The sequence below is a fragment of the Pholcus phalangioides genome, unplaced genomic scaffold (assembly GCF_987345545.1).
Source record: "Pholcus phalangioides strain wild (caught in Gottingen) unplaced genomic scaffold, Ppha-v1.0 ptg000017l_1, whole genome shotgun sequence".
Classification (NCBI taxonomy): Eukaryota; Metazoa; Arthropoda; class Arachnida; order Araneae; family Pholcidae; genus Pholcus; species Pholcus phalangioides.
Window position 1 is genome coordinate 6,307,530 of NW_028301610.1, and position 14,307 is coordinate 6,321,836.

Sequence of the window (14,307 nt, forward strand, 5' to 3'; positions counted from 1 at the left end):
CTTCATTCCTTTTGGTACAAATGGCCAAGTCATCATACTTTTTACCCGTATTTACACGTAATTATGCATTTCTCGGTTAAACGAAGAGATAAAAATTTATTGGAAACAGCTCCATGTGTAAATGTTCTATTTTACGAGAAAGATATAATCAATATACGAGAGAAACTGACTTTCCAAGTGCGCTAACAAATCGCCTTTTTATCTATTTAAATTCCAATTTTTCAACAAAAACCAAAAATATACAAAATTAAATTTCCATAAACTGATAATCTAATCAATATAAACCATAATTTCATTAATGATAGATGGAATGTCTTCATCATTACAAACAAAAAATAATTCTAACTCCAGAAATCAAAACCAATATTGGCGATAAATCTTGAAATATTTACGGAATGTACAGTACTGATGAATACTCACATACACACTAGTTCATTAATATTATTTCAGAATGAGAAAATCTCAGCAAACAAAAATATTACCAAAGGAGAGATAACGTATCGTCACGACAGGAGAGTAACACGACACAGGGTTACACGAACGTCGCCAAAATACATCGCCTACAGGCTACTAGATCGCTATGTGGAACGAATTTACGAGATAAACGAGACAACAATGGCTAGTCCTATATTTGCCGGCGCCACAAGAACCATTTTAGCCATTTCCAGCGTGTAAGCTGCATTCTTTTCTTAAGAATTGTCTTTTACTCGCCGGCAAGTTAGGTAAATATTGAGATGTAGAATACAACACACATATACAGTTAATATATAGTCAGAATAAGTCAGAAATAAGCCATTGAGATGGATAAAGCGATTTAATCCGCACAATACAGGAATTGTCTTTTTCTCTCGTTATATATATTTTTTTTGGGGGAAAGGTGCACTTATCATGGACGAGAATTTGACTTGTCAATACACATCCTGAAAACACTTATTGGATAAGAAAAAATAAATAGGGATTCGTGTTATTATCGATTCCCCGAAAAATAAAATAACAAAGCACACACTCTCTATTTAAAGTTGAATTTTTCTACTATATTTTGTCGTAAAATTCCACGAAACATTTTTATTTTGAACCAGAACCTCTACAAAGGGGGTTAAAAAGGGGGAGGAAACTGCATTTTTATACGAGATTTTTAACGACACAATGGGAAACATCTAAGCATACAATATTCAGATTTCATTTTATTTATTTAGCACTGAAGCCCCTTTTTTTTGGTAACCAATTTGTTTCCTGTATATTTTTCCATGATTTCAGAAAATTTTAATGTATAAGAAATTTAATTTTTCTCGAGTATAAATTTACACGATAAATTTCGGATCGAAAGTTGCACGTGGTCCATTTCAGTGCCATTTTGATAATGGCGTTTTGGTACTGTTGGCGGGTTGTCCAGGCCTTCAAATTACGAATTAAGGTCTAATCTAATAATAGAAATTTAGGATTATCATGACTGCGTTAAGACGGCCCTGGTTCAAATGCAGACACTGTGTTCTTATCGGTATTGATTTAATAGAAAATATTGATTTTTCTGATCTTGGAAAAATTAAATTTCCATTTGTTTTTCTCAGTTTTGAAGTTTAAAAAAAATCACAGACATTGCTTAAAAACGAAATAAAATCGATAGAATTTGATAGACAAAAATCTAATTCCTATCTCCGAATTAACTAAGATGATCTAAAAATTGAAGGTGATAAAAACAAGCATAGAATCTGAACTTAATAGCTGAATTAAAGACTAAATAATCGGTAACAAGCTCCGTGTTTTCAGCTTAAAAAATTGTACATGTGTGTTTCAAAGTTTCGCCATAAATTGAAGAGAAGGGATTCCGATTGGTGAAAACGTATTCAGAGTCAAACGAAGTCAAATTCGGTGTAATTTTGACTATGAGAGTTTTATTTCGATAAAGATAATAAAAATAGTAGGAAAACTAGATTTCTATGAGGATATTGTGACATTGAACTTGAAGATAATATTCGTATTTATAAACTCACGGGACACGGGACAAAGATTACTCATCTTTTACACCCGCTCGGCCAAAAACTTATTCAGCTATCATACCAATCTCAGAAAATTCTTTCAGCTTTTCTATCGATAAGAAACATATATAAAAGTCTGATAAAAGATCTTGTATAACAACTTGCAAAAACGCAACCAATAAGCGTATCGGTTGCATTCGAGAGAATGTTATCAATAGGCTTATTGGTTGCATTTTTCAAGTTTTGGAAAAGATCTTTTATCAAATTTTTATAGCGTAATCCGCGGCCGTAGAAAAGTTATTCACGGTTATTCAGTTATTCAGTTTTAATGTTTACGGATCTGATTAATTTTATTCATCTTTCTCCAAACAGTTGTTAAGTTTTTATACGGATCTCCAAAAAAGTTATTCAGCTTTTATGTGGATGGTCAAAGCCGATCAGCTTTTATACCGAATGTCAGAAAAATGATTCAGCTTTTGTATGGATCTCTGGATGGAAAGTTTCTTGCTTTTAGAGAGAGCTATCGAAAAAGTCATTTAGCGTTTATCGAGACTTTTGAGAAGTGTTATCCATATTTATACAACTCTAAGATGTCATTTACCTTTTTATAGGGAGCCAAAAGAAATTATTCCCCTTTTATAGGTCCGACAAGAAATCATTCGGCTTTTATAGAACCCTGCAAAAAAGTATTCAGCTTTTATAGAGCCGTGCAAGAAATTATTCAGTTTTTATGGAGCCTGCAAGAAATTATTCAGCTTTTATGAAGCCCTGAAAGAAATTATCTAACTTTCACAAGCCCTGAAAGAAATTTTTCAGCTTTTATAGAGTTCTGCATGAAACTACCCAGATTTTACACGGCTTTTGAAGAATTTCCTCCAGTATCTATCAAAACTCTTATGATACGATAAATTAAATAAAAACACTACACAATAAACTAAAAATTATACATACCAAATTTGGCAGCATTTGGCTCAACACTTTTTACACCAATCGAGTCTTAAATGACCCCTCTTCAATCACAACCAACTTTGATAAATAAAAAAAATTTAAGAAATTTTTAAAATTAAAATATAACAAAAAAGAAAATTGATTTTCTTTGATGAAAAAGGAACAAATACCTTGAAAAAACATAATTGATGTGACATGTAAATGAGTCTATTTTGCCACAAAATACCGTAGTTTTGATGCTAAATTTCCAGAAAGTTTCATCATTAATCAATTTTCGGAAGATATGATATATATATATATATATATATTAATATGTATATATATAAAAAAAAATCACATAAAAAACAATCTCGTGTCCGATAAATGAAATCGTATAAAGGCTTCAAATGGACTAGACGCTAAAGTTATTTGTTTCAGCTCATTATCATATATATCATATATGCACTTTGTGATTATTAATTAAAATAAAAAGTACACTTCAATATATATATATATATAATTTTTTGTATGTATAATTCTTATCATTTTTGTGTATTGGATTATGATTTTTTCTTCAATTACTTTGGGCGTAATTTATAATATATATATCACATTGGCATCATTTTGTCACAAAATTGTATATATATATATTTTTTTTACAATGATATGTCACGTGATCAGAAACGATTATTATTATTCTTTCGTTTTTGGCAACACAGTACAAGGAATAATGAGTGTTTTATCTCTGTATTTAGTTAAATATAAAATAATTAATCAATATCATAAAGTTGTGATGCTATGATCAAAATTCCAATGTTTATAATTTTTATCAATGTCAGTTTTCCGCTGATTATACTATCCATCGCTGCTGAGATCAGCTTTCCACCAAATGGCGATGGAAGTTTTCCTTTGGCGGGTGATTAATAGATCAAATTTACCGAATGCCAATGAAATTTTTTGGTTTAAGGAGTAATTGAAAGATCGAATCGGTCAAATCGAGGTGTAATTTTTCATTTGAAGCGCGATTGAAAAATCGAATTCACTGATTTCTTCGAATTCATCCGATGGAATTTTTCGTTTGGCTAAGATTAAAATATCTAGTTCACCAAATGGTCATGAAATTTCTCATTTGGCGAGTGATTGAGGGATCTATATCACCAAATGGCGAAGACGTTTTTTGTCTGGCAAATAATAATGATCAAAGCCATCAAATGGCGATGAAATTTTTCGTTTGGCCGATGATTGAAAGATCTAATTCACCAAATAGAGGTGTCGTTTCGCAAGTGATTGAAAGATCGAATTTGCGAAACTATGAGTGACTATTCGCCAATTCTGCTAAACTACTTCTTCAATATCACCGAACAGTGGGTTAATTTGTGTGTGTGTTGGCTCTTAACACATTCTTCAATTTGGGGTTAGCAGTGACTTCAATTCTAATTAAATTTTGCGGATTCATGAATTTTTGAATCATAATATAACAAAATCGTGAAATAAAAATCAAAATGAATAATTAAAAACTAAGTATAATGAGCAAAAACAATTATCAGAATAAAAAATTTAAATTATTAAGATTATAACTTGATTATAAATTATCATAAAAGTAAGATAAATAATCAGAGACATGAGAGAAATGAAACGGAATCATGTATAAAAACAATTAAAAAACAAATTATTATTGAACCAATATAAATTTCAACGCTTTCAATAAGATTGAAATATCACGGCATACCGGATGCCCCAAAGTGCTGATTCCTCAAATAGGGGTATATGAAATTAAATCCATGATATGTTATCAACCAAGTTCATGTGCTCCATGTACAGTGATGCCAAAACAGAAAAAACATTCCAATAATATAAATATTAATACATCATTATAGACATAATTTGCATATACACAGCATAAATTTCTCACCCGAAATAATTTATACCTAAAATTTTTTAATCTCTGTACAACAACTAACTTTTGTTTTCACTAAAGCAATTTTTTGTAACTTTTTACAAAAATATCAATTTTTTTTGTATAATAATTTTGCTCATTTTCAGAACTGAAAAATCGATAAATATTGATCATAAAAAAATTTTCCTTAAATTTTTTTGCTCATAAGTGTACATAAAATAATTCCCGAGATAATTTTCAGCGTTTTATATATTATTAATGTAAGATTAATTACAGATTGATTGATTGAGTGATTTTTGTTCAATGATTTTGTACCTATAAATTTCGGGATCGAGGATATAACGATAAATGTATGTATATATTATTTTATGTATATCATATGTATGGGGGCATTTTTTCTCATTTCACAACACACACACGTACACACATATACATATATATATATATTACGAGCAGAGTTAAACAACAGTGCGACTGGTGGCGCCATCTATCGGCGATCCCACGAAGCACCCCGCCATTATTCCGGCCATAAGAGTAGTAATTTTTTTTTCCTTATTATAATTTTTTTGACCGCCATTTTTTTTTGTGGAAACACGTACATAATTGATAATTTTTATAATTAATACTCTATCTCCGATGACTGCCATGCGCAGGTGGTTGTTGTTCCTGACCCGCAGCTCAACATGCGTCTTTCTGTAAATGAAAAGATATATATATATAATTATTGTTTTTGGAATCTAATATAAGTGGTCATGCTGGGTCATAAATTTTGATAATTTCGATAATTTTACAGGGCTTATGTAAAATTGCCGGTATATAGATCGGAATTTTAATTGCACTACATGCGAATAGTTATTTATAAACATGATGATAATGTTGCTTAAATATTTACAATGGAGATAATGATCACGTAAAACAAAGACAAAGGTTTTATGGTTTAAATCTGGAATTTCAATTTAAAAGTATTGGCTCCAAACCTGTGGTACGCGTACCGTCTGAATGTATGTGATGAGTTTAGAAATGGCGGGAAAAAAATAAGTAAGATTTTTTTCTCTAGGCGTGTGAAATGTCATATGTACAGTATTTTTAGGGACACACGAGCCTTCTATGTACCTCAAGGGGTATGTAAGCCTCATATGCATTTCAAGGGCTAAGCACACTTTCTACGCGTATCTGGAAGTGAACAAACTTCATACACTTGTCTGGTGGTAAGCAAGCATCCTACGCATTTAAAGGGTTACGCAAGCTTTCTACTCATATCTGGAGGTACATAAGCCTCATACGCACGTCTCGTGGTAAACAAGCATCCTAAGCATTTAAAAAAGGGTTACACAACTTTTATAAGCATATTTGGAGGTTTACAAGCCTCATGACTAAGGGTAAGCAAGCATCCATCCATCTTCTGGGGAACACGCAAGGTTCTCATGCATACCTCAAGGTGTACGCATGCCCTTCACGAATTTGTGGGGGTACCCAAATCTAGGAGATAAACACGCATCCTATACTTTTTTAGGGATAAGTAAACCATTCATGCATTTTAAAGGGACATTAGCAAGTCCTTTACGCATTTAAGGGTAGCAAACCTCATACACATTTCTAATGACATACAAGTCTCTTATGCATTTCAAGGAGTATACACGCTTTCTACGCGTATCTGAAAGCACGCAGGTTCCATATTCATGTTTAAGGGTCAGCAAGCATTCTACACATTCTTGAAGATATTGGACACCTTCTACGCATTTAAGGGTGTACACGAGCCTCACGCGTGTTTCAAGAGAGTACTCATACCTTTCTACGCCATTTCTGTGGAGTACGAAAGTCTAGGACATAAACAAGTACTCTTAGGATAATCGCACAAGTGTCATATACATTTCAAGGAGTACGGACGTCTACGCATTTTTTGGGGTACGCAAAACAAGCCTTTAACGCATTGCTCAAGGTACACGAAAGCCTCCGATATGCGTTTCTAACAGAGGCGCACTTAAAACATGAAAGGTTGGCAAGTACTTGTCCAGAAAATGGATTGCCCGCTGCAGACGATGCGTAGGACAGGAAGTTCCTATGAAGCCCGTAGGCTACCAACTCAAATTTAAGAATTTATAATTGTGAGGAAAGTGCATAAAAGATTTAAAGGACTTCTCATCTAATTTGCAGTGATATCTTAATAGATGGCCAGTGAGTCCGAGAGTTAAACAGGGACTAAAATAATTAAAGACATTTGTTTATTCTTAAATTATTTCTTTTAATGATTTTAAATTTTTATTAGTTCTGAAATATTTTTTTTTCACAAATTCTTAAGATGTTTCTTATTAATCACTTTTTTTAAATCAAAAATCACTTTTTAAAGGATGATGTAATTTTTTTTGGTAATTATGAAATTATTTCCTCAATATTTTGAAATTATTTATTTCTTCAATATTTTGAAATTATTTATTTCTTCAATATTTTGAAATTATTTATTTCTCCAATATTTTGAAATTATTTCCTTCCCAATATATATTTATTGTTTCAATAAATCTTGAAAAAATTGCTTCGGCATTATGTGTTCCAATAAGTCGTGAAAAAATGTATTTCAAAATTTTTTTATTTCATTCAATAATGCCTCAACATAACTCTCAGTGGTCTGCGGGTTCAGTCAAATTATTATTATTTTCAATTTGATCGTACTTTGATGCTTTTCTGAAAACGGTCAGTGGGAAACGATAGAAAGTTCATGGAGAGATAGAAAGAACTTTGAATTCAATCGAAGAATTGAACATTAATTGAAGAATAGTCTTACATTCTAAATATTCCTAAAACTACAGCCTGTGAACATTTTGTGCAGTCGGGCAAAAAATGCATTCATCGGCATTCGGTGTGTTACATGCTTCTAAAAACACCAGAAAAGACGCATTATAAGGCCCAGTTTTTCTTTGGTCACCAAAAAGAGTTCCATGATATAAACTGGGTTGTTTCATCCTATCCACAATACTGACCAGACATCGCACCCATCTAACTCCCATTTTATTTCACTCCGTTGAAAAAAATCTTTACGTAGAAAATCATTCGCTGATGTGAAGCTTTCAACGCAACGTGAGTGACTTTTTTGTCTTCAGAGGAGGCTAAATTCTACAATTTCCGAAAGTTTTAAAAATTCTAGAAAAATAACTTAAAAAGTTGTATAAAATAAAATAAAATGACTTTATACACTTCGAAGAATAGAAGTAAAATATAATTCTTCGTATAAAAAACGTGCAAAAAAAAAACTGAAACGTCTCAAAAATTTCGAGATGACCCAATCGGAAAAATTTGCATTGGATGTGCTTCTAAAAAAATATACAGAAATTTAAATTTCATGCTGTGTAAAACGGGAAAAGGGATGTTGGATAATCGAAATCGTTGAATAACCGGGAGGAATATTATCTTAAAAATTACGAGGATAAATTTTCGTAGAAAAGTCGAACCTGCATATAAGTCGAACGTAATTTTCATTGAAGAGCTAAAAAAAAAACACTAACATCGAAATTAAATTAAATGCTGGGCGTTGAACTTACCGTTTAAAATCTCGTTGAGAATTTTGTTGCATTACGATACACTATTCATTATTAATTAGTAAAAATTTATTCATTTTTAACTGGATTAAAAAGACTTCAAATCTCATAAGAATTGACTAGAATTTTTTGAAATTTCAGAACGTCAGGAGCAAAAAAATTTGCCGCGGCTTTGCATTGACCGCGAGAGATTAAAAATTAGCTTTTAATGGCATGTAATCCATGGCATTATTACAAAAATTAAGGTCCACTCATACCCAACTTACGCTACCCTGGTTTACACGATTTCGTAGTTTTCGATTTTCTGTGAAAAATGGTTTTGAATTCAGAATAATTCGGTAAGCTTTAATGTGACTATAGCTGAGATGGAAACGACATTTTAATTATCATGCGATAATTAGGTAAGAATGTATTGTCCATTCAATCAGAGCGCCATAAGTAGCCAAGCTGAACTGATTTTTAAGGTGCTAAAAATAGAAAAAGAGAAAAAGCAGCGCAAGATGTAAACTTTGCCAGAGATTTTGGGCTTTAAAACCGTTTGGAATCAAAGCTTTCTTTTAAAGAATGGCTTGGTCACAATTATTGCCGGTCTTGAAAAAAGCTCAATTGAAATGATACTATTTAATATTTACTGACAATGCAACCGGCCACTCTGATTTCTATACTCTTGGCAGTTCATTAACTTATGCAAAGAAACAAAAACTAATAACAAAATAACCATACTTTGAGACAAGAAGCTTTTTTCTTTTTTCAAAGGAACAAAGTGTTATCATATATCTCACTAAACATGGCGTTCGTTTACATACATTTTGGAATAATTTAAATAGTTTACTGATAATTGTTTAATTACATGTAAAAAAACATGCATTTTTTATTACTTTTTTTTTTGATAAGACCGACGTTTTCCAGCAATACTGATTCCAATTGAACATTTTATGTATTTGTATGTAAAACTGCAGCCCGAATAAAGCCTGATGTCCTCCAGAAGAATTCTGGAGAATTCTCTGATTGGACAGGCGTCACAAGCGGAGTTCCTCAAGGAAGTTTCCTTGGCTCTATAATTTTTCACTTTTTATCGATAAACTCGATCAGGGTATCGATGGAATTGTTAGCAAATTCACAGATGACGTGAAGCTAATGGGGGTAGTCGGGAATCAAAGCGATAGGGAGTTGCTCCAGACCAACTTGAACAGGATTGGGGTATGGGCAAATGAATAGAGCATGACGTTTAGTGTTGACAAGTGCATGATCGCTCATTTTGATTCGAACAACCCACGCTTCTCTTACGAGTTGAATAGTGTCACTATCCCGGATTCAACTCGGGTCACCGTTTTGGGAATTCTCACTGACGAGCGGCTTAGGTTTTCTGAATATTGTTCAGCGGTTGTCAAAAAAGCGAGTAGAATGCTCGGTTTCATTTTTAAAAAGGTGTCTTCGCGTTCTCTTAAAGTCATTCTTCCGCTTTTCGGAAGCTTAGTTCGCCCTGGACTGGAGTATGCTGTAAGGTTTTGGAGACCATACCTAGCGAGGGACATAGACTTGGTTGAAGGGGTGCAGAGAAGAGCTACGTGTAAGTGTGTTCTTGTTGACACACGGGGCTTGAGTTATGAATTGAGACTTCATTTTTTGAAGATGTTTACATTGGAAGAACGCAGGTGTCGGGATATGATTGAAGTGTTCAAAATTTTCAACTGGATGAATAAGATGGACCATGAGTTATTAATACGAAGTCAATCGACTGCTTTGACAAGGGGACACCAGTATCGATTGGTAAGGGACAATTCTAGGTTGTGGTGTGTCGCAGGGAATTTTTCTCTAATAGGGTTGTTAATAAATGGAATAGCTTCCCCTAGGGTAGTAAATTCTAACACAATTGACATGTTTAAAAAAGAAATACGATAACATGTTGGGGTAAATCGAGAAGCTATCCATACTTAGAATAAGACAACCATAAATATTTTTATGGGCATTGTATAATATTTTATCATGTATATATATAGTCTAGTTTTTGATAATTACATTTTTGATTGGGTTGCTGTATTTTAGAAATATATGACATCCATATTTGTCATGGGTATTTTTTTATCAGCCATCTCATTGGGCATTGTGCCTGTTGCCGCCTTGGTTTTGGTAATTCTGCTACGCAAAACTGGTTTCGAGGTGTGAGTGCCATAGTACGGGTGATTTAAATGGTAGATTTTGCGTAGCCACATTACAAAACCGGTTTTTTGTGCTGTGGAATTCTGCTGGTAGGGACTATCGGTTTTACGCGCCCCACCTATTGCGTAACTTCTGGGTATTACTGTATTTAATTCGAACTGCAAAAATGAGGTTAAAAGAGGAGGCGACAATTTAACATATGCATTATCATCAACACCCAATTTTTAATAAAGGCGCTGCAACAAAATGCTCGAGTGTTCTTTTTTTCGGCCAGGCAGTGTATTATCTTCACTTTATAAAGACACAAGAAAGTAGTAGTAATAATAATAACGAGCAGCTCATAATAATGCGCATTTTCGTTAGAAAGACGGAAACGCCAAGAGAAATCGCATTTTTATTTACGGTATTATAATAACTTTTCCGTATTTTTAGAGAGAAAGAGACGAAGTAGATTGTTCTTAAAAATAGCGACTGAAAATTCAAAAAAAAAAAAAAAACAGGAAGAAAAATGTGTTTTCAAAGAATTTTCATTTCTTTAGCCTTACCCCTCCTCCACTCCCGTAGTCATGAGATTTGGTAGAGGTTTTTTTTTTTGAAAGAAAAGAGAAGAATGAAGTAAAAATGCCAAAAAAAGAAACGAAATCGGATAGAAAAGAAGGAGAGAAGCTTTTGATTTGGAAGCACAGAAGCGGCCATTGAAATAGTTTCGTGCATCAGGACAGAAATTCCTTTGCAAAAGCTCGTGGTTCCATTTCTTTCTTTCGCACTTGGTTTGTGCCTCGCATTTCTATCCGAAATGACAACTGAAATGCATATCAAAGAGGATGGGAGAGGCTGATGGCGGTACATTTTAATAAAGAGAGACGACTCAATATATCTTTTTTTTGGGAGGATGGATGCTGCTGTTTGAACTGTGAAGATGTTTGCAGGTATATGTATATATCTACCCTTTCTGTGTGTTTATGTACACACACACATATATACAAATATACACTATGTGTACACGTGTACTATTTCTTTTCATGATATATAAGTTTTCAAGGTCTTCTTATTCTAGTAAAAATGAAAGTATCTACTCGGAAAGAAAAGGTGTATAAATCTGTGACCGTTGACGTAAAAAAACTAGGGAGTATACAAGTATTCAATACGAGTATCAGTTGCAAAACGGCGTTTAAATAATGTGTTTGAAAGACAACAAAAATGGTAGTTTAAATATAGAAATAGTTCGAAATTATTCGATACGTAGGGTCTGAGAATATAAGACGAATCGAAATACGTTGAATATATGTAGCCTGATCTATTTTAAGGCTATACTGGGGGAAAAGAAAAAGGTTTTCTGAGGCAAATGGAAGTTCGATCCATTTTGTATTTTACCTGAGGCATGTCGTGTTCTTTGTCCGATGTCAGTGAGGAAACATAGAAAACATCAAAGATTATGTTTAGAGAGATCCTATCTATGATATATTATTACAATTGGGAATCGATTCAAATTTTCACCCTGTTTAATCCAAAAATTTTAAAAGATTAATCAAATTTTAGTAGATTATTTTTAAATTTCTAGACTAAAATTTTAAACCATGATTAACAATTGATCGATTAATTAGATCCGTATTCGACATCCATATATATACAGTATGTTATTCTCTAATAGTATTATAAACTGTCTTTCCAAAAAAAGTTACAGGAATCAATTTTTTATGGGTCTTGTTTGTTGTGCCATCTAGCAGACATCGACGACATTAGATTCTGCAAAAAGTCACCTAAGCTTCTTAATATCTACATTGTGTTGTTTGCAGTCCATGATCATTTATTGCTGTTTATTCCTCTTGAGACTTTTTGCTTCGTCACATTTTTGAAATGAGTGTAGAAAGAGAAAGCTGAAATCAATTTCGTGTGAAATGAAAAATGCCAGATTGAAAACTTGAAGACCAGTAATCAAAAAGTCTCTCCCTGCCAACTTGTAACGAAATGTTTCATTTGGCGAGTAAATGAAAGATCGAATTCTTCCAGTGTAACGGTTGTCTATCTGTTAGTGTCACCAAACAGCACGTCAGCTTGGCTAACTTTTTCTTCCACTTCGTTGAAATAATTTTGTCTGATTAGCTAAATTGCTACAAACAGGGCCGGATCTTGAATCTTGCGAACTACGCGGTCGCAGACGGTGCGAACTGAAAGGAGGCTATTTTTTATCACCAAAATATGTTCACTTACACTTCAAAAATGCCAAGAACCAGCCCTGGCTAAAATAATGAAAAGTCTGGCGAGGGGCCTCTGTTGCAGCCTTATGGCAGCCGCACAAATTACTTTCATAAAACCACTCTTTAAAACCAGAATTTTCCGCAATAAAACAAAATCTGATAGTTTTTCAATCTCCGCTTGTATGACAAAAGTGACGAGCCAACAATAAGAAAAATAATTGACAACAACTTACCATTAGATTAAAAATGCAAAATGCAAATATTATGGGCTTAGATGCCATTTTATAATATCTACTTCCATCGATGTTTAATAGATGGCGCAACAAACACTATCACAAAAGATTGAATACGGGAACTTTTTGTACAGACGTATACTTCATATCTCGAATCTTTTCAATGTGTTCAGTTTTTCTTCCAACAGGACAATAACTCGCTGCCCAACTAGTCTAGAGTCACTTCTTAGTTTGAGGGACAAACATTCAAGTTCGAGGTCATGGTCAGATCTCGAACTTTTCTAGCAGATTTAGGATAATACTACGTAACACGCTAAGGAATATAGAACCCCGGACTTCATAATGCAGTAAAACTATTATTCAGGAATAACAATGGTGAATATATACTTACACCGCCATCATCATCATCATTATCAGTAAGATTCTGAGCATCAGGCCTGAAGAACGTCTCTTCATGAATAGTTTCCATATCTTCAGGCTGCTGCTGTTTAGCGGAGCCACTTTCATTGTCGTCGTCTTCTTCATCGTCGTCAGATTTGAGTTCACTCTCTTCAAGCCTTTTCTGCAGATCCTGCATCTGCTGTTCTTCTAGCTGCTCTTGCTTCAAAATATTCACCCAATGCTCGTAGTTCTCCTGCAAGTGCTGGGTCTGCAAGCAAGCCACTTTCCTACGCTTCAGTGAGTGACTCCCTCTTCGCTTTGATGAACCTATCCATGTACGACAGCAACACATATCTATGAGTAGGAGAAAGAGACTTCACACTTGTGAGACAATGCATAGGAACATATTTGAAGATCATGGGAATGAACTTCTACAAGTGACAACCATCCGAAACACAGAGGGTTGATCAAGACGGTTACCGTTATTTTTGCAATACATTCATGTTAATCTTACCACTAGGAGCACTGCAGTCACTGTCGCAAGTTTCATCTTCAGTGTCTTTTCCATCAGATGATTCCCCAGTTCCCACCGCAGCTGAAAGTAACACCATGAGATCATTGGAACGTTAACCATGGAATTAATAAGTTAAATGTATCATAACTTCTTAGATTATTATTCATACAAATTATTATGGGATTATTCAAGTCTCTCGTGAAACCAAGCGGCAGATCCTACTCGGACAAATATCCACTCAACTGCCAGTTAATCGTTTCTTTCTTATAGAAGATACGAGAAGGCTTCGAGACCGACAAACATACATAAAGTGTAGAGAGAAACGATGTCACTCTCCGCTGTTCATACGAAGTACAAAAGCCTAGATAACCAAGCGGAGATCGATTCCCCACTGAGGGATGTGAATTTTCTTTCCGAACTACATCTCGAACTACCAATCTATCACTGTCCGGGCGGGCAAGTGTTCTAACCATTGAACTACACAGGACAGA

At 33.8% G+C, this 14,307-nt stretch overlaps 1 protein-coding gene across 5 annotated transcripts in view; it reads right to left on the minus strand.

Moving 5' to 3' along the window:
* Positions 1-5,015: 5,015 nt before the first annotated feature.
* The window catches only part of LOC149072163 (cGMP-inhibited 3',5'-cyclic phosphodiesterase 3A-like), a 360,046-nt gene continuing 350,754 nt past the window's right edge, over positions 5,016-14,307 (minus strand). For 4 of the 5 annotated variants that reach the window (XM_089246824.1, XM_089246826.1, XM_089246823.1 and 1 more), the window contains exons 13-15: positions 13,817-13,897; positions 13,313-13,656; positions 5,016-5,493 (exon numbers count right to left, since the gene is read on the minus strand). In XM_089246824.1, coding sequence (XP_089102950.1) covers positions 5,479-5,493; positions 13,313-13,656; positions 13,817-13,897 — 440 coding nt within the window. In that variant the 3' untranslated portion in view covers positions 5,016-5,478. The remainder of the gene's footprint in view (positions 5,494-13,312; positions 13,657-13,816; positions 13,898-14,307) is intronic. The other variant, XM_089246827.1, reaches the window with a different exon arrangement.